Raw genomic sequence first — 21,780 nt, forward strand, 5'->3', positions numbered from 1 at the left:
AATCAGTGGGGGCAGAAAAATTTAAACTGTCAGTGGTGTTTGTCCTGTTACAATGTATCTAAGCTAGATGTATATTATTATTATATATTATTGAGGACACACAAACACATTTGAATTCAATAAAAAGAATAACTCTGCCCAAGTAATCCCTGTTTTGTGTTTGATTTGCCACAAAAAGGCAATGTAACTTAGAAATCAAATCCGTTAAAAAAGCATAGATAACTTAGAAAATAATATATTTGACAATTCGGGTTACATTTTGCCAATGAGCGACAGAGTGAAGGCCTCTCATTGGTTGTAAATGATGGTGAAGGAATATCCTTAAAGACTGTAACTTAATAAATGAGTTGAGCTAGTACTTAGCGGAAACTAGTACAGATAATGTACTTTTTACGAGTATGAGTATCATCAGAGTAAATTGTGTCAGTATCTGTACTCGTAAATATAGTAATTTGTTCTGTAAATAGTTCTCTTACTCTTGTGATCAAAAATATTGCTCAGAAGCTCAATTCTGAGGCTGTTCTGTAAATTGTTTTCTAATAAATATAGCAACGTCTGATCAACACATATCAATTTCAGGCTGAAGTGAACAACTGTGGTTTAAACCATGGTTTAAATCCCGTCCATTCCAAGTACGGATACAAATACAGATAATTCAGTTGGTTGAAAAGATACAGATACAGATAATGATGTACTCGCTCATCCCAAGTAATTTTGTCCAATAAAGGTATTATGTATTCACATAAATATATTGGATTGTTTGATAGGTAACAACACCCAAGTCTTGAGAGACAACTACATGACAAACCATATTGTTAGGATTGCGTGCACCAGTGGCTCCCATGTATTATTTCTCTGTAACAACTAGCATGACTTAGATAATTAAATGTCTTCGCTTCATGCCTTAATCTCTATCCTCTGTGTCTCACCTCCACAGAAAAAGAAACTATTAATGTCTGTTACTTCAGGCTGTACTTCAGCTTCTTTTTAACTGCTGTGACAATGTACAATAGCATTTGTTATCTGCTTTCATTCAAACTGTGAATAAATAGCACTCCATAATTCTAAAGCACAACAATGGAACCTCATACGCAACCTGTCTCTGGTACAGTTAACAAGCATGCGTGCAGTATTGACACTTGTCAAGACATAATCAGCAGTGATGTTTTAGTCATGGTGAAGGATAGAACAGGAGGCAAATTGTTTGCTAATTCTCATTTCACACTCCTAATGTGAAATCAGCCAGGCACACAGAGCACCAGTTCCTCTACATGCACAATGGTCTGGCTCACTGCGTAATACCAAATTATCTTTCCCCTGGCTTAATTATTCATTAGGCAAACATAATTAATTTAAGAAGCTTCTCTCACAGGAAGTGTTTCAAATAAAGGCCAGAAGGACAGCTTTCTGCTTAATCATTAACTGAATACAGAACACAGCCAAGAACCTGCAAGGGTCTGAATGCTTTATTGAATATAATCTCAATCTGTGCCAACAGTTTTTTACAGTGCTGAAAAGTTGAGGCCTTGTGCAAAAATGCACAGCAACGTTTTTATTGGTTCAGCTGATACAGCTAGAAATACCTTCAAATTTAAGCTCTTAAACTGTATTTTAATGCCAGTGTGTGTGATTTAACTTTCACAATAACATGGGCGAGGAATAAAACTACAAACTCCGCTTACTTTTGATAATACCACATTTCCCAGTTCTTACTCCCGCACATCAATTAGCAGGCCCTAGTTTGTCTCATCGTATCTGACGGGGCCATGATGCTCTTGTGACCGAGGGGATGTGAGAACCAGACAGAAGTATTTTCTTCTGCGGCTCTTCTTAGGCAATCCATCTCCCATCCTACACATTTACCAGAAAACCACCCTAATTACGAACAATGAGTACACAGGCACAAACTTTGCCCTCTCTTCTCCTCCTTTATCTTCCCTTCCTTCGCTCAACATTACCGACTCTAACGGAAGCATCTCAGAGAGAAGGCACAGGCTTTGATCTATGTTCTCCATGATTCTGAGCTTTCAGATCAAGGGGCGGTTTGTCTTCAAGCTCACCAAATCCTCAGATGGCCCGAGACAAAGAGCAAACATATTGAAGTGTCTTTCCAGATCCATTTGCGTAATGGCAGAGCTGTCTGTTAGTGAATGTGTGTGTGTGTGTGTGTGTGTGTGTGTGTGTGTGTGTGTGTGTGTGTGTGTGTGTTGTGTGTTAGTGCATTAACCCTTTTCTGTTGTACCTCCTTGTGCCACTCCATTACAAGAATCATTACAGACTTTTTGTTGTGGTAGGTTATTTTTTTTATTATTATTAGTAGTAGTAGTAGTAGTAGTAGTAGTAGTAGTAGTAGTAGTATTACTCTCTGTTATTCAGCCTTGATGAGATGTCTAAATTGAAGGACTGAGGCTTACCGACCATTTTTGCCATTATCAGTATTCACGTTATTTCAAGTAAAGTTTCTTCGTGGGTTTACTCTCTGCAAGCGAACGATCCTCACTTATATTACCTTGGAAACAACAAGATTTTTTTTTTCCTTGAGTATCTATTAAAACACTTCTATTCTGAGGATCTATTCACAAGTCAATGAAAAGGGTGAATATGACACCTCTGTGCTTCTTCTGTCGGTTTTAAAGGCTCTAAACCAAGCAGTACAAGCAGTAACCAAGGAGAGAGGGACTGTTTTGGTCGCAATATATTCTTGAAATTCAGGGGTGGGTGAGGTGCATTTCTATAATCAAGTGTTCAAAAAGGGCTTTTGTTTTCTGGAGTTTATAGATTTACAGTCTTACAGTGAGAGACTATGAAGTTTTGGTAGCTGCAGTCAAGTTATATGTCCACTATAGTTTTAATTAATTTGTATCTTGCATCTCTATGTTCAACAGGTACCCAGATCGTTTAAAGCTGAGAAAACCACCTAAAGAGTATTTGTCCTAGGCTCAGAAAGGGCTATGGAGCATTCTGATATGCTTCTCCCTGTGTCATTATGCAGTTGCAGATTTGTATGATTTGAAGAGATAACAGCTTAATCAAATACTGAAGTCATTTATCAACAACAGGCAAGATTATTATGCATGTTTCTTCTTAAGAAAGCTAAGTGTGTCTCTGCTATGTCCTCACTGTTTTTCCCCCCACAAAGACAAAAAAAGACCAAATGAATAGAAAAAGCAGTTTTTCTTTGTATGTCATAGTACATACATGGACAAAGTGTTTCTATGTGGATTTTGTTTAGTCAGTGACTATGAGGATAAAAATGCCAAACATCAATTTAATATCAAGGACGCTCTTACCAATCAGTTAAGGAATCACAACTCTTTTTGATATTGATTGTCATTCAATATGATAAATGAACTTATGTTTGAATAAAACTGAACTAGGAACAAAATACAACATTTGTCTGATCATATCTTTCACCATGCAAGAGAAAACAATAAAGGAGCATATTACTCTGGGATAAAGTCAATGAAAAAAATCTGAACAAATTTGTGACTAATATTTTTCTTGTAATAAGGTAATGACAACATGTAACTTTGTTGATACTACAGTTTCAAATGAAAATGCAACAGTAATTTAATATAATAATGTCCATTAGCCAGATAATACAGTATACTGAAATTTGCTAGTTGCCATGTTCATTGTTAGAGTTTTTCTTTCCAGTAACATATACATTGGAACAATAATTTTGAGTTATGTTTCAGAAACTGTGATCACCTGGTCCCTGTAGATTCCCCCCATTTGCAAGCAGTGGCATGTAAAGGCAAATGAGTGGAAAAAACCTTTTGCAAACCTTTAGAATCAGTTTGAACTTGTGCCTTGTTGCCTTGTGCTGTGAAATGAAATATGAGCTTGCAAATTCCATTGGATTATAGAGTGACAAATCCAGTTGGCTTGAAACCTTTCTCTAATCTCTGCTTTCATTTACAGTTGAGTGCAGTCCATAGTTAAATTTTTCAGAGTTTAAAAGGTTAAAAACAGAGGGGGGTGGGGCACAGAGAACCAATGGCAAGGGATACTGAGACAGAGAGTGCACACACAGACAATAAAAGGAAAGGCTGCAGAATAAAATGACTCCAAAATCACAGCAGACGTTTAATCCAATTTCCTCAGCAGTTGGAGCTGTGTAAAAATCACATAGTGGTTTGTCCCCTATAAAAGCCATTGGGATGGCTATATGCCATCCAAATAGGCAATCCCAAAACACCAAAAGCAGAACTGATCAACAATCCAACAAGAGAAAGATAGATTCAAAGGGAATCTATTGCAGCCAAAGGACAGAAGTCGAAATCAGCATGCCAGAGTGAGAAACAGGGTCGAGGAATGAAGCAATCTTCTTCAGTTTTTAATTGAACTGTTGTATTCTCTTGGCTGAGATTTAGGTTAAATATCTCATCATATCATTCAAGTTATCATTATCAGACTATTTTTTACAAAAAAAATATATGTGTAGTATTTTAGAATGAAATTCCTCAATATCTTGTCTAAAATTATAATTCTGGCTGAGACAAAATGACAAAATAGAAAATATCATATAAATGGACCTTACACATTTGATATAGCTGGAAATCAAACCATGCTTTATCTAGTTTTTGTATTCTCTTCTTGCTACTAAAACATTAAACACACTATAGGCTGACTTAAACTACTTAAACTGTGTTACTGGGAGCTTCCTCGTCCCTCCTGTCTCTGCATTACCTTTCATCACTACCTCAAATGTGCATCTACACCCAGAGCCGGGGCTTCTGGAGCGGGGCCAGGGAGCGTCCCTACAGCCTCTCAGCAGAAACAGCTTTGTCAAACTCAGTTAGCTGCCTCCGAGGGGAAACACCTCTTTCCACAGTAATACTCCAACTATTCACATCATGCCCCTGCCTCAGCCACCTCATCAATCCACACAGCAACAAAGGTAAACAGCCTTGCACCTTCCAAACAGAGGCCCGTGCTGCTTTGTTGACACAGTGTATGTGCAAACCACCTGCACAGAGGGTGAGAGACTCACAGGACAGACTGAGCTTCATTTACAGAAGGTAATTGCACTGGAGCCAAGTGGTGCACTTTTGTGATGAGATTTTTCCCAGCTTCGCTAAAACCTTGTCTAGATTTGTTTACTCGCCGGATGGAACTACTTTGTGTTTAGGTGAACTTATTGTATGTCCCTGTCAAACATGTCACCTTCAAGCAGGAACGGTCACTGATATTGACTGACTGTCCTCCTTATTGTGTACACCTAGGCATGAAATAACATGACACTTGTCTGGCAAGGATCACTTAAGATGCTCCGAATGAAAACACTGATGAATATTAACATTTTCAGGCTGAGGGCTTTGAGCCCTGTTGAATCCTGTATGCTCTCATGGTTTTGTTAAGGCACTCTGGATAAAAGCATCGACCAAATGGTGTATCTAATATTTTCTCTAATATAAATAGAAGGTGAGAAGATTCCCCACTACTTTGCTTTTATTTCTCTCCCTGTCTTTGTAATTCTACTCTCACTTTTGCACCCTCCTTGTCAAATTGTTTAAAATCTGCTACCTTAGTCGAGCCGAGGCACAATTCTTGACATGAAAACACAGGATATACCCTCACAGCTGTGATCTCATTGAAGATGTTCTACTCCTCTCAATTTGAAATCTGCAACTTTTAGGCTTTACTATGTACATGTTCCTCAGTCTTACTCTGAATTCGGCAGGGGAAAGAAATGAGAAACAGTTTTGAAAACAACCAATGTCAAAAAAAACCTGTGTCACCCCGTGTGCGGAGATAATAAGAGACAGGCACTGTGTATTGGAGAGTCTAACCCAGTCATTATTTCAACAGCTGTCCTCTCGAATTGCAAATTCAGTTTTACTCATTTTGTCCTGATGAAAAACACAGGATGTAGCAGAACATTTCATGCACAATACAGCAATAGAAATGGAGAAAACTCAAGAAGCATGAGAGTGGTTGTTAGCAGCATGGACAAAATGCCCCCAGATGATCTTCCACAGAATATTTTCTCTCCTTTTCCCAAGGCTACTTGCTGATAAACATCTGGGTTTTTTGTTCCTGCAGAATAGGCTCAGAAACCAGAGATGTGTTTATGATGCTACTCATGTTGATAGTGGAAAAAAAAAAACACAAGAAGCCGCTCAGAGCTCATCTCCTAAAAAGGATAAATTGGAGGGCGTTTCCTTTGGTTCTATTCAGACTGCCTCTTAAAAACAGTAATGATTACAATATGCACACCAGGCAGACACAGGGAGTTTATCAGGGCAAGGAAATTGTGCTATTAAAGTGTGGTCTATTATTCCAAATATAAATATATATAAAGATAGAGAGACAATCATCAGTTCTTTGAAAGTGGTACATTTCTAGGCAGCACGGTGTGGCACAATGGTTAGCATTGTTGCCTCACAGCTAGTAGGATCTGGATTTGTTTTTCTTTGTTTATTCTGCCCTAGAATATGTATGCTGGGATAGATTGAGATATATGCTCTTGTTAAAGAATTGACCTGTTACAGCTCATCATGTGCTTGCTCTGCTACAGTAAAGAGAACGATCCAAGATTGACCCAAAAATGACTGAGTGTCCACTCCAGTGGAACCAAAGTTAGGTTGTTGTCTTAAGAGAAATGAATAAATACCTAACTGGGTTACATAATTAAAGATGGTTTCAGGTGAAGCATTAATTATCATCAGTTTATCTCACTTATATAAATCAGTGATGTGATTGGCCATTTTCCATTACATTTGACACAAATATCACCATTAAGTTTATTGATGCATGTTTAAATTTATTAGCAGTGAAGAGAATAATTGATGTCTACGGTTCAGTTAGCAGACATTTCCACCAGAGGTTAAACTGATGTCATGGTGACATCTGCGCTGATTCCCTCTCCTTCCTCTGCTTCTGTCTCTTTCGTCGTATGTGTACTTGTATTCATCATGTCATTGGGACAAAATTATTTCACACAGTCACATTATGGGGACTCATCTTCTATTTGGGGGCAAAAAGCTGGTCCCCACAAAGCAAACCATTACATTTTAGAGTTAAGACTTGTTTTTTTTTGAAAATACGCTTATTTGTTTTCTTGCTGAGAGTTAGATGAAAAGATCTATACCACTCTTATGTCTGTACACTAAATATGAAGCGAGAGCCAGTGGGCTTAGCTTAGCATAAACAGGACATAACAATTTTTTACATTTCTGCTTGTGTGCAGATTACACAAACAAGATATAATGTGTAAATCAGGGAGCTTAAGAGGTGCCATTAGGTGGATTTTTTAACTTTTGACAGAGCCAGGCTAGCTGTTAACCCTGGTTCCAGTCTTTATGATAACATAAGCTAACTATCTCCAGGCTGTAGCTTCATATTTAGCATGCAAGCATGAGAGTGGTATCAATCTTCTCATCTAATTCTCAGTAAGAAAGGGAATACGCATTCCCAAAATGTCAAAACAATCCTCTAAGGCTAGCCTGCACAATGTACAATACCAGAACACTGAAACTGAGTTTAGCAATCTATTTATCTATTATTTACCTATTATTTATTATTTCTGTGTTTTTCCTACTGTGACATGTCAAAACGTCGCCCATGAAAAAAGACCTTTGTGTTCCTTGTGTGTTTCTGTCCACCCGTCTGCCTACCTGTTTGTTACCTTTTGACTACCTGTGAATTTCTCTGGGGGTTTTTCCTTCTTGCAAGTTTACAGTTAGGTTTCTGTCACTTCAGCTTGATGTCTGCAAAATTTGGTTCAAATATGTGAACCTGCTTTTTCACTTTTATGGGGATTTTTTTTATTTTATTTATTTTGTTTCTTGGTCATAAATGTGGATGATACAAGATGCAGTTGTCTTTCCACAAAGCAGCCGAGTGATGTCACCCTCTAGACCCGATCCTACACATATCTAAATCATTTATACTGAATCATGTATGAAGAGGAATGTGATAACACAATATAAAATTGGTTCAATATGTTAACATGTACATCCAGAACTGCTACACAGTGAACATCTGACTTTAAATAAACTGCAGATTCATTGTCACAAATGGTACTCAGGTTCTTGTTTTTATCTCTTATTCAAATACACTACTACGATGAGAAGATGAAGCTGAACTATTCCTCTGGTCACGAAAAGATTAAAAAGAAACAAAATTAGAGTGAATTGCGGGAACAGAAATCAGGTAAACTTATGTTCTCTCCTCTCCAAGTTTGATGTCAGCAAATAACAGTAACGTTAAGTTGTTGGCTAGCTTGCAGTGCATCTCTCTCTAGTACGCCTGACTTGCTTATGTTAGCTGGGCGGTACATCTCTTGCCAGCCATTTCCAGGTCTGTGTTCTGTGACTTTGTTCCTGACAAAAGTGAGACTGAAATACAACTATTTATTACATTTGATAAAAAGCCAATAGGCAACAGTGTTTATAAACTGCAGCTCGGAAAAGATAACTGCGTTGAGCGTGAACATGACTTCATATGCGCGTGCACAAAATGAAAATGCTGCTTTCCAGCAGCAACCTCTGTGGGGACCAGTCCAGACAATGTATGGGCGTGATGGCACTCCTCATAGGCGAACATAATTTTAGAACAATATTCTGATTATCTAGTCTCTCAGTCAAGGTTGAGTTACAACTCTAGACTAATGCAAGATGGAAAGCAATGGATTGACATTGACCATTGATTACAGCTTTATTGCTGAAACACGTATTACCTATGACAGAAATACATCATCATCGTCATCGTCAGCCGGATCAGGCACCATGGCGGGTGCTCCGCCCTAGGAGGAGAGGAGGGAGGGCCGGGATGGGAGCCATGCTGGTCCAGCTTAAAGTTAAGGCTGCTCCTGGCTAATGTCTGGTCCGGACGAAATGGGACTCAGTCTGGCCAAGCAATGAGAAATCAGATACTGCTGTGCCCACATCTTTACAGAGACCTGCTCAATCAACATCCCAGATCAAGCACTCGACAGGCGTACCATGTTGCAAGCTGACAGAGTGCAGGACTCCGGCAAGATGAAAGGTGGAGTACTCTGCGTTTACATCCATGATGTTTGGTGCTCAAACGCAGGCAAAGTGGACGGACGCTATTTCCCAAATGTCGAGCTTTTTATGTGAAGATGAAAACCATATTATCATCACAATCTAATTATTTCCTGGGTGTAATACTTGTATGTATATATGTATATAAATAACTATATATTGTTTTATTTTATTTTACTTATTTTATATGTTACCCTATACCCTAATATAAATTGAATTATCTGTTATGTTCTATGTATGTAGCATGAAGGGACTACAAACAAATTTTGTTGTTCAACCTTATGTTGTAAAATGATAAATAAATTATCTTGTACCTTGTACATTGGCTTGATGTTATTTGGACTACAACAACAAATTTACCCCAAATTTACCATTGATGGCTGGCTGTTCCCATATTTCCACCAAAATAATAGTCTTAACACTTTGTATTTTACATACATTATATCCTCAAGGAATCACAGTGATTGGCATAATGGGATTAATATAAATCATTAGGCCTATTCCCCCCCCATTCTTTTCCTGAATACTTAAATTTACAGTGCACATACTGACCTTGTCCAGTCTTTGGAAAGGATCATCCCCTACTATCAGAATTCCTCTTCTCTGTTTGCCTTCATAATTCAGATTTAATCTTTTGAAGCACACACAGCCAGGCTTCATGGACTGAATACATGCTCCTCCCCCAAACTGCTGAGCAATGTTTAAGAACTGATTTCTGGGTTAAATGATAAGTCAAATAAGAATTTTTTTAATTTGTCTATATGTCTTGGATTCGGAGAAAGTGATGAAACATTTGAATCAAATACAAGAAGAAAGAAGGGGGTTGAGAATTGAGCCACAGTAATCATTTGCTGAAGGACTGATTACAGATATCAGTGAAGTGTAATGCTTGAGTAATAATCTATTTAGATCATTTAAATAAATAGTATGCTCTATGAATGTGTGGGCCTTCAGCATATCAGCCAAAAATAACCAGAAGGCAACCAAGAAGTGTGACTTAACAATAGACAATATACACACACACACACACACACACACACACACACACACACACTCACACACACCCCTTAATACACACTGCAGACATCTGTTTCCAGGCAATCATATTGGCCTCAGTGTTGCCAATTCTTTTCCAAGTAGCTAGCAGTAGCTCCAAAAGTCACTAAAAGTCACCAGATGACTTCATACGCTCATTACAAGATCAAACAAACAATTTTATTTACTACCTGTAGTGAAATCTTAATCCAGAGAGAAAGAGTGAGAAAGTAACACAAACAAACAATTTACATATTTACAAGCCATAACATCCTAGTCCAGAGATCCGGAGGGAGAGAATGAAGCTGCCCAACAATAAAACTAGTGACAAAGTCGCAAAGTTAGCAACACTGATTGGCCTTACATGTAAACCAAAATGACAGATTAAAAAACACAACCAGTTAAAGAGAGGAGATTCACATCTTAAAGGTGGGGTATGCAATTCTAATCCAATTCACATCTTTTTGTCAAATTCAGCGAATATCTCCTCACGGTCTGCTAGCTGTCGGTTCTGTGTGTGCGCTGAAAAAAATCTGGTGTTTGTACAGAGCCCAGGCTCTGTAAATAGGAAACAAACACACACAACACTATCCCAGCCATGATTTGTGTGTCAGGTAACGTCAAATGACTTGCCCACGAACATTCAGCTTACTTCCTAGTTAGCCAAGATATGCTGTTGTTGTGATGTTAGCTATAGTACAGGAGAGTTGTGAGTATCGCTGTCTGGAGCTGCTGTGCTGCTCTGGGAAACCGTCTCGTCCTCTCTGGCTGTTAGCTTCTCAGCAGCAACTGTAGGGACAGTTTGCTAACCCACAACCTAGCTAACGTTAGTTACATTACTTGCTGTGTCGTTGTTCGCTCTGTATCATGGTGTTTGTCATGGTATTGGATTTCTCCAGAATTGCATACCCCACCTTTAATGTCTGCCAGACCTTTTCAATAAAGTGAAACTCCCATAATACGAATGCTATAAGGATGGTAAGCAACTAGACAAACTCCAATTTGTTCACAACGACACAATGACAATGGTAATATGCTGATGTTTTGCAGGTGTAATGTTTACCATGTTCACCATCTTTGTTTAGCATGTTAGCATGCTAACACTGGCTAAAAAACACAAAGTTTAGCTGAAGCTGATGGGAATATCAATTTTGCCAGTATTTGCTCATGAACCAAAGTATTGTTAGAAATTGGTAATGGTGATGATGTTTTAATGATAATCCATCCAGTAGTTGTCAAGACATTTCACTCAAAACCACAAATGAACCTCATGGTGGTGCTGGAGGAAAGGTCAGGGGATAACCACAGTCATTACGATTCATCCTCTGGGAACTGTGGATACCTGTACCTAATTTAATAGTAATCCATCTGATAGTTGTCAAGACATTTCACATAAAAACAAAAATGTCGACCTCATGGTTGCGCTAGAGAAAAATTCAGGGGATCACAAAAGTCAGCAGGTTTCATCCTCTGGGGACCATGAATGTCTGTACTAAATTGCAAGGCAATCCATCTCATAATTCTTTTACAAGCTAGAATGTAAAAAGAGAAGAAACAACAAATATTAAGCAGTGAGTTACATTATGTCCCTGTCAGAGGTATTGTTTGGTTATAAAAGCTTTTCCTCCACAAATAGGTATCTACTAAATAGCATGCCACATCTATTTCAAGAAATGTCAGAAAAGTATGGACTAGCTTTTACTACTAAAAGCTATAGTCCAGCAATCAATGACGTGGTCTAACAGAGCTCCAGCTGTTCCCTGCTAAGTAATCCATTCTTCAGGACGAGTATTCTTTTTAAAGGCTGCTCACTGCTTTGACAGCCACAATGAGCTGGCTCTCCATCACCAGGAGAGAAGCTGAGGCAGAGGACTGCCTTATAACTGACAGACAATTGCCTGACCACCCGCCAGTTGCTTGGACTGTCAATGTTCGATATTTTGAGGATGGCGGTCGATGTTAGAACCTCTAAATTATACACAAGGTCCCCTGGGAAATCACTTCGATACATCTCACTACAGAGAACGAGGCTCATGGTCACATCACGACTGTATCTGTATTGTCTGGACTGAAGACGTCAGCTGTACAAAATGCTTGGAAATGGATGTATGCCTGTGATACTTGTGATTCAAACTCAGTTCAGTTATTTCCACCGCATCAATTCAATGTTTATGGTGATGTTATGATCAGCTTGTCATAGGCAGCACTTGTCCCTAAAATCATACATCTCTGGAAATAAAATCAAGACAGACGTGAAAGCACAGTGGAGTGAAAAGCAGACAAGCTGCAACTGCTACTAAATGCAATAACTTTCCTCAGTGTCCTGCACACTTTCTTTGCTTGTGTTTGTCTTTGACTATTTTCAATTACTCGTGGAGCTACTATCCCCTTCCTTGATCTATCCACAACATTGTTATCTTTCTCTGCTACTTATAATATGTTTACTCATCCTGATGAATTCAATTACATCTTTTCAGTGGAAATTACTGTGGGGGTGGCTCAGCCTGCCAGAGGTCAGCACTAACTGTGAATACTAAAACTACTCCCCCAAACACATTACACAGCCTATTACCTGCTGCTTTTCACACAGCACTCTCTGACCCTACATAGGCCTTTCCAATGCCACAGATGAAATGCTTTCTAGATGGGATGTGGCGTGAAGAAGAGGGGAAGAGAGCTGAAGCTGTCCCCAGGCCTAATCGTTCCAGAGAGCCATCCCCACTTCAGCCGCAAAACACGCCAGTCCTGATTAGGGAGGTGTGTACATGGCCAGGCAGAGCGTGAAAGGTGAGGAACGGAGGCTTGGCCTAGGGGATGGCTCACCAAGCCAACTCTTTTTTCAGTGGATGACTGGTGGGATCGATAAGGCCAAAGGCAAAGCAGGTAGAAGTAAGCCAGCAACGTACTGCCGTAACAAAGTGGTAGACATCGCTTCATTTAGGGTTTTGCTAGAGGGGTACTCACTTGGAATAAATTAAATGTGTAACCCCCCCCCATTTGTCCGGGCACAGCCTCAGGCCATTGTCCTCCCAGCTGGAAGTCCTGCCCCAGTCCTCAGCTTCGAGAGGAAGATTTCATAACTGGAGCAGCTCTGGGTGCCTGCTTCCAATCCAGATGAAATTTCTCTCCTTTGTTGAGGATACATGTTGACAATTTCATTGTAAACCTGTAAATCTCTGAAAAGACCATGGTGTTGAGACAAAACACAGGCTGTTGGAGAAACCTCTCACAAAATTATATAAACGCAATAACCCATTTCAGGTCTATCCAAACTGTCAAACTGATTTAACAAACAGGACAGGAAATGCTATCAGGGAAAAAGCCATTTTTCTCCCTCAGCATTGTTATATTTTTTAAATGCTTTACTGTTCTATGTACTAACCATTTTTGTGTCCCCCAAAGTAAAGGAAAGCATCATCATAAAAAACTAACAAGTAGCTACCAAGTGTTTACTGAGTAATTCACAATTACAGATTACAATATAGAGCTCATTCTCCATCAGTGATACGATGGGGAGCTGTGTGTCCTTCATTCAGTCCTCCCTCCTTAATCTCACCTACTTCATTTCTAAAGCTGCATCAGCTCTTCAACACTGCAGGAACGACAGCAGCTCACAACTGCAGTTCAAATTAATTCAACATGAAGGTAAATCTACCCAAGATGCAAGTTTTTTTATTGTAAATTAACATGTTAGAAAAATTTTGAAAGACTCGCCCCAGTCCCCCAGTCCCTCTAGCAACAGTTCCGAGCTACTTGGTTCCACTAACATTTATGCAAAGGGCGCACACTAAATTATTTACTAATCCACTGTTATAATAAGTCAAAGAGAAGATTTATGAGTGATGGATCCGATGCATAATATACTAAGTTAATTAGCCAGCGTGTTGTGCTCCTGTGTTAGCTTACTGTAGGCCAGGTAAATACTAATTTTGCCTAGATAGGTAACTGATGCTGTGTTCAGACTACTGGTGACAAAGCGACAGACTACAAGTCATTTTGAATGGAAGCCGGTAATGGGTGTGACGCGCTACAAATCAAAGTTGTGTGTGTGTGTGTGTGTGTGTGTGTGTGTGTGTGTGTGTGTGTAGGTGTGTGTGTGTTTATGTCCACACCCTGTCATAGAGCCAGATGTTTAAATAATGTAATGTATTTGTGCTGTTAAAATATTGTGCATATTTGGATATGTTCTTGACCATTTGGACCTGTATAACTATGTGGCCATTTGTATGTTCTTGTCTGCTTTGTGCAACGGGTCCTGGTAGTTGCAAAACCGGCATACATTTGATTCATAATATAGTAGCCTTATATTGACATTGAGACGTGGAATACTGTAATTGACTTCTGAGTACATATTTTGCTGATAAGTATGATGTTGCAGTACGATTTAAAACATTTCAAATATAGTGTATGTAGAAATGAATAATAGTATCCATAAATATACAGTATGCTAACAGGGAACTTTGTTAGGAAAATAGGAAATAGCCCATTTGTCTGTTCTCTATGCTGGAGAACAGAATAAGTTTAGTTAATTAGTTAGTTTATCCCAAAACAAGGACACCAAAATGTTCAATTACTCTGGGGCAAATTAATGCCAAACACACTCATCTCTGCCTTAAGATAAACTGAAATGCAAAATGTTAAATAAAACAGCGAGGAGGAAAAACAACCTGACAAAGAAACTGATATTAAAAATACTTATTTCACTATTCATACAATGGCTGGTTGCCCTATTTTTTAAAGCTGATGCTGCATTTTGACCACACAGTAACACTATGGGGAAAAAATTAAACCATGTGTCCAACCACTTTATGTTTTCCACATCTGAATTTTAATATTGAACTGCAGATTTAGCTGAAGTACAGTCTGATTTAGTGAGAACACCAGGCTTTATTTTCTATAGGTTAAAACCAGCTGTTGGAGAACCATTCCAAGCAAAATAGTGTTAAAATTCAAAAAGATCCTTGCAAAAATACTCTTTTCTTTTGACAAATAAGGCTCCACACTTTTGAGGACGAAAATATATGAGGCAGTGACTCAAATTAGGATGCATAGAACATTCTCACAGAGTGAGAGAGGCATTTGCACATGAAGAGCTGAAAATGAGTCGCATTCAGCCAAGCTGTGAGCTCCACCTAGGAGGCAGTGAAAGAGACCGAGACAGGCACGGAGAGGGGCTGAGGCAGGCAGGCGCCAAGCCTTGAAGACGGGCATTCTGGCATAATGACTCTCATTTACCATTGACAGGCCTTGGGAAAGTTAAACTAATTATGACAGCACACAGATGCTGAATAGCCCTTGATGAAGTTAATCACTGGCAATCCAACAAACAGGTGTTGAATGATTTCTGTTACCTCCCCTGGAATTATAGGATGTTATATATTTCCAGTGCACTGCTCAAAGTAACAATCTACCCTAAATACGCAGTTTTATTCCCATGATCTTGGCAAATTTCATGAACATTTGTGAATATGAACAACAACTCCAGTGCTCGAAAAGAGAAAATCCGTGTTGTAACCTGTTGTGTTAGTGAGACAAACAGGGAGATTCACTCTTGAGTTGAATGAGTACACACAAAATGCCTTTTTGAAACATGAAATTAACTTAAATGTGGTAACAGGTGTCAATACAAAAGCGGGCCCACAGAAATGTTCACCCTCTTTGTGAGTCAAGTATCTCAATCGCTGTCAGTGGTTCAGTTTCAATATGCACCTCTTCCAGTAATAACCTCAAATCAAGATCAATATGGCATGATGTTAGAGTGTTCTAGTTTGTTTTGTCCTGTTCAGGGTCATAGGGTCATAGACTTGTATACATTTCAGGATCATAGACTTAAACAGGGTGAAAAGTGCTGGTCTCCACGTGAACTGGATGCTAAATTGTTGTTTTACACAATTTAAATTGCAACAATATTGCCATAATAATAAATAACACATAGACATAGTCAGAAATCGTCAATCAACTGATGTCTTATCCAGTATGAGTTATGACAAATAATCTGTTCTGTTCTAAAACAACAAAGATTTACAGAATCCACAATACACATTCTAGAAACCAATAGTGGCATGTCAAGGAGAGCTCTGTCAACCAGGAGGAGATCATAACTCATTTAATGAGCTTTAGGATACATAAAACATTCCTTTCCCCAACTCCCAGATCGCTACAGATCATTGTTAACAGGCGGAGATAATGTGTACGCATAAAGATAATAGGCTCAGCTGAATGTCATTAAATTGTGTAAAACTTCAAAGTGCCGCACCAGGGCCAACAAAAAGTCTCCGCACTGAATGGATGCATGATTAGCTATTAAATATTTGTCAGGATTTTATTAAACATACTAATTTGAATACTTTTACAAAATGCAATTATTATTTAGCTGCTTTGTAAATAATGAATTGGAAACAAGCGTAGAAATTACTGTGAGAGTGTAAGTAAATGTATAATCAGTACACTGACTTTTTGGTTAGTAATGTTTACACCTGGATTTCTTGTCGGAACTGGGAAGACAGATAGGATGTATACAGTGTGTGTTCCTTTAACGTTTCTGATATAGAATCTGACTTGACCCAGTGCTGTAAAAGTAATAACAGTTACATCTGATAATATGCTTTATATTAGCGTGCAAATTTTATCTGAGTTAATGTTCAGAACAAGTTCTGTCACCTTGTCCCTTGAAGATTTACATTGAGATAATTAAAGGCCTGTAGTGTTCTTACTCAGTACTAAATATGACTTGTTGCAATTTGGTAATCACATCCTTTAAAACACTGTTGCTGGTTGCTGTGCATAAGCAGTTCTAATTATCACACAACACATACCTCACTAATTCACAAAAAAATCCCCATGATTTCATTTTAATTCTCATGAAGTGGGCACTGTTTATTTTAATTAGATTTAATATTAATGAATGTATTCATTTCACACCCATTTATGATGTGAGACAGACAGTATGTCAGGATACAGTCGGCACACGCAAGTTCTAACAAAGGACAAACCAAATTTTAATATATGATTTCTATGGGGCTAACACAGACAGACAGACATACATGCAGTATCTATCAGTAATTTCAGAGTCACAAGCCACTTGACTTGACTCTAAACTGAAATGTAAGGAAATCATGCAAACTCCACACAGAACTACTGAGTCACTACGCCATTTCCACAAAACACAAGTGTAGGCTGGAGGACAAACTAAATGAGAGTGCCTCATGAAAAGCATGGGACAGATTTAGAGGCTATCCATTTTTTTATTTTTTTTTTTTTTTTTTTTTTGTAGTTAAAGGTGTATCTAAAGAACTGAGAGGTTCTGATAAGAATTTTAATCATCCTCCTTCAAACAGGGTTTCTCTCTCTCTCTCTCCCCAAATTACCTCTTAATTAATGTGAAAAAAAATTAAAAGGATAGAAGGTTTGACCAATTAATTTGCAAAGTGACATTATTTGTTACAACCACAGACTTTGTGCCTACAATCCTATGATTATATTTTTCATCGTAATCAGTGGGTAATTATTTCCTGCATGTTTACATTTCCTTTTGTTTTTTGAATGTGTTGCTGTCCATTTGGTGCTTTGCCGTTTAAATGAAATATCCAATGTTAAAAATGTAGTCAAAGACCAGGACACATTTAGCAAAAAATGTTTTTTGCAATATGTAAAAAGTCTGCTTGCACATTTTTTCTGACTTTAAAGCCAGTAACATTGAGTATTAATTTACAAAACAAGAAAGAAAATTAAGGCAGTTTGAGCATGTTGACTGAAATGCATGGTATGACACAATCCTGGTTACTACAGTCACAACACTACACATGTGACCTGCACAGTACAGGGTATTGTTATGACAATTACATTGCACATAATGTATAAAAAATACATAATAAGAAATGAGTGTTTGTCACTGTTTATATACTTATTTATGTACTTTAAATCTTCAGTGTGAAATATATCCTGAATATCAAAATCAGCCTGTAAGTGTAAGGAGCAATGCAACTTGGATGGAAAAGAAAAAATAACCCAGCAGTTAAGGAACAATCAGTTGCTTGTAATTTTTATCACCCTAACAGCAATTATTAGCCACATTTATTACTGAAAATGACATTTTCTTTACACAATAACGCAATTATGCAGACTGCAGATGGGAAAATAATGACACAGTTCCCAAATTTTGCAAAATGTCTCTGTTCCTGTGCTCACGACAGTAAAATGGATGGTGTTTGTGTTCCCTGCTAGGTATCAGACTGAAGCAAGTTCACAACAACAGGCTGTTCCACAAATGAGAGATTAAGACCTCTTCGAAAACAAAACCTCCCTCTTTCCTGTGAATGTCTACGCATTCCGAAACTTCTTACAATGGCAAAACATCACAACCATGAGAATTAAAAATTGAAATGGCCCACCTTGGAGAATTTACTAAGATGTGAACATTTGCTGGCTAAGCAACAGCAGAGAATTTACTAATGGAAGCTGTTAAATTTTATTTTGCTCTAAAAATAGTGCACTGTGTATTTTTCCTCTCCCTAGAGTGTTGAGTAGTGAGCGAACAGTGCAGGTGTGTTCTTGGGATATGTGCAATTGTGACTCATACATCTACTACTATAAGCACTACTGTACAGTGTTCCACTGCTGAGTGTGTGTTTACTCAGACAAGTTAATTAAACATTTAAACAATATAATATGTCTTCCGGCGGTGTTAGGCTATACCACAAATAACTGGATTTGCACTTTGCTTATGTAAGGTACTGAAACTCTGTATTGAAGCGATGCAGCACCTTTCCTCCACTAGATATTCAGCAGATGTTTTGTTGATAGTGTAAAATATTGTTTCAGGCACTGGTCCAAGATTGCACCTCGGTTTTGGATGGGCTGAAATGTAATGACTGAAACAGCCCAGGCGATATGAATTCATTTTCACAATTACTGCATTGTTTAGTAATCACTTGTCCCTCATAAATGTGTTCATTTTCAACATGAAACCGACAGCTTTCATAAAAGGCTTCATCAAAAGAGAATGTAGAAAAGCATTCAGTTTACTGTCATTTACTCGCCCTCATGCTAAAGGACTGTTACAATATTATATGATACTTAACGGATGATGTGATGTGTGTTCTCTGTCATAGAAAAACTCAAAATTCTTATTCTTATTTTTACTATATTAAATATTAAATCCTGCTCAGATAAATAATTACAGATGTAAATATTTATAAATGTATGAATGTTTTGCTGAGACTCTACAGTGGCTGCACATTGCATGATATTTTGTTCACCTTATATACAAGTCAAACTGTATCTGCATGCACTACATTGAAGGTGGCTCATATCTATCTATGTCCAGTTGCTTGACAAAGAAGAGATATATCCCCACAAAAAGAGGGGTGATAGTAAATCTGTGCAGACAAGTTGAAACACAGGTAGACCAACAGAGAGCATATTTATAATGATAAAGAGAGGGCAGACGCACAATAGAGAAATAATTAGGACAAGGCCACTGTGCATGAATCCTTCCACAGGCACTCAACTGTGTCAAACAGCTTGGTCAATAATCTTCAGCAATTCCTGAGGATTAGAGTCTTATTACCGAGCACCGTCTGTCACACAGACCTCAGTGCCCAGACAAGTCACTGACTGTTTACTCCAGGTTTCAACAAATAAATAAACATCTCACTGGAAAATTCATTGCATTAGGTTGAATATGGCTGAATGTCTTATTAAGTTTTATTTTCCACATGGGTTGTTTTCATGATATGTCTATGGCCAAATGCGTGTGTGTGTACGCACAGGAACCTAAAGAGGTTCTGTAAGTTAGTGATGGACAGTAAACCGCTATGTAACTGACTGTCCAGTGGCAAAATGTGAGGATCTATAACTTCTAATTAGCTATACTGCCTGCAGTATGGAGCCACATGGAAACTGATTTTCATTTATTTGCTGCATGCTTCTAATTTGATGTTTAAGTTATCTCTGTAGTTAATGAAAGGTAGTTTGGAATGTGTACAGATAATCAATGTGAGTATATTTTTAGTCTGCAACTTTTACACTAGCAATATTGTTTTTTCTTTAGCTTGATTGTGAAGATTTTAAGTTGTAAACTTAATATAAAATAAATCATTCTGTGAGCACTCCACTGTTCTCATACATCCACATACACACTTGTAGATCTGACAGTGTGGACCTGGTGTCATTGCCCAGCACTCAGCTCTAACAAAACAAAAGGAAGTACACGGAACAAGCCCCACAAAGTACGTATAAGACCCAAGTTCTTACCTTGTCCATGTATTTTGGCCATGGCAGCAGCCAGAAACAAAACCGCGAAGAGGGTCTTGAACTGACAGTCTTGTCTCATACACATGTCTAGTGAAGTCGAGGTCGCTCTTCGCGTAGCTACAGAACACGTCCTTGTGTTGAAAAAGAATACTTCCAGGGCTTAAAAACAAAAACAAGCAAAGCGAGAATTTTAACGCCTGCAAAAAGCAAACAGAGCCGTGCGGCTTGCTGTTGCACTTCCTTTATAATTCGCAGAGTGAAGACAGATGAGAATTATCAAGCGAAATGCGGAGGTCCCTTTTTAATTTGGACGCTCAGGAAGCGGATTCCTGGCTGTGTGAGCAGTCGGCACATGGAGAGACAAGGCAGCCGAGGCTTCAGCACCGCGGACAGCTCCTAGCGTCAGTTGCTGGAACAACCTCCTCCGAGTAAACTGGGGGAGCTCAAATGCTGTACCATCTGCGTTTTCTGTGAATTTCATTTACATTTTTTTTTTTGTTTAAGAACACAGTCTTGTAAATGTATATTTCACATGTATCAACTATTTTCATCAACATAATCAGGTTTAAATTTACAGAAAAGGGGACATAGGGGTTTTAGATATACCAATCTCATGCTGCTGTTGTGGCTTTCTTATCATAAGCACCAACTATATGTGTGTTCTTTTTTTTTATTTAATTCATTATTTAAACACTATCCCTTTTTCAAGACAGACCTGTGCACAACAGAACATATATGGTATGAGCATGCACAAAAACACAGAAATTCACAACAAACACACGGTTTACAGACACAGAACAGTGGTTAGACATTTAGAAAAAACAATTACAAGCAGCATTCAAAGTGCTTGAGTATAGTATTTTTAAATCCTTAAAATAAATGACAGATTCAAAACGTTTTGTAACTCATTCCTTTTGTGAGGAGCATAGTATTTAAAACAATTTTTCCAAGTTCTGTTTGAACATGCAGTATAGATAAAGTTAAAATATCCTGAACCTAACATTATTATAGTATGTATTTAGATGTGATAAGAGAGCAGAGATAATTTGGCAGTTTTTATTAAAAAAAATAATGTACAGTGTAATTCCCCTCTGTCAAGAGGACCAGCCCACCTTTTCACTGGTGAGTGGTGAGTGAGGTATTTTATCATTTATCAAAGCACAGTGCACTGTGATACACAGAGTACAGACGCTTTAAGGGGGAGGGAGAGGCATGCATGTATACAATATCACAGATTGAACAACAGTCTTCCGACAAGCATAAGAATAACATTATTTCTCTACAGAAATTCAGTTTTGCCATTCACGTGTTCCACAGTGAGTCTGTTATCTAGCCAGATACCTAAAGATTTGTAATATTTGTATGCCATTGTCCATAGCATCGTTAGATTGCATTGCTTTTCATTTCTATCCCTAAATTTAGCATACACCATTCTGACTAGTTTTTAGCCCACATGAGTCAGGACTGCAGCTGAGTG

The 21,780-nt window shown here is 38.2% G+C and overlaps 1 protein-coding gene across 2 annotated transcripts in view; it reads right to left on the minus strand.

Annotated features, from left to right (window-relative positions):
* Window positions 1-20,688, minus strand: part of LOC122888590 (seizure protein 6 homolog) — an 89,264-nt gene extending 68,576 nt beyond the window's left edge. The window contains exon 1 of one of the 2 annotated variants that reach the window (XM_044223221.1): window positions 20,304-20,686. In XM_044223221.1, coding sequence (XP_044079156.1) covers window positions 20,304-20,388 — 85 coding nt within the window. In that variant the 5' untranslated portion in view covers window positions 20,389-20,686. Of the gene's footprint in view, window positions 1-20,303 lie in introns of both variants that reach the window. The other variant, XM_044223220.1, reaches the window with a different exon arrangement.
* Between the last annotated feature and the right edge of the window lie 1,092 nt (window positions 20,689-21,780).

This window comes from Siniperca chuatsi, linkage group LG14 (genome assembly GCF_020085105.1).
Source record: "Siniperca chuatsi isolate FFG_IHB_CAS linkage group LG14, ASM2008510v1, whole genome shotgun sequence".
Classification (NCBI taxonomy): domain Eukaryota; kingdom Metazoa; phylum Chordata; class Actinopteri; order Centrarchiformes; family Sinipercidae; genus Siniperca; species Siniperca chuatsi.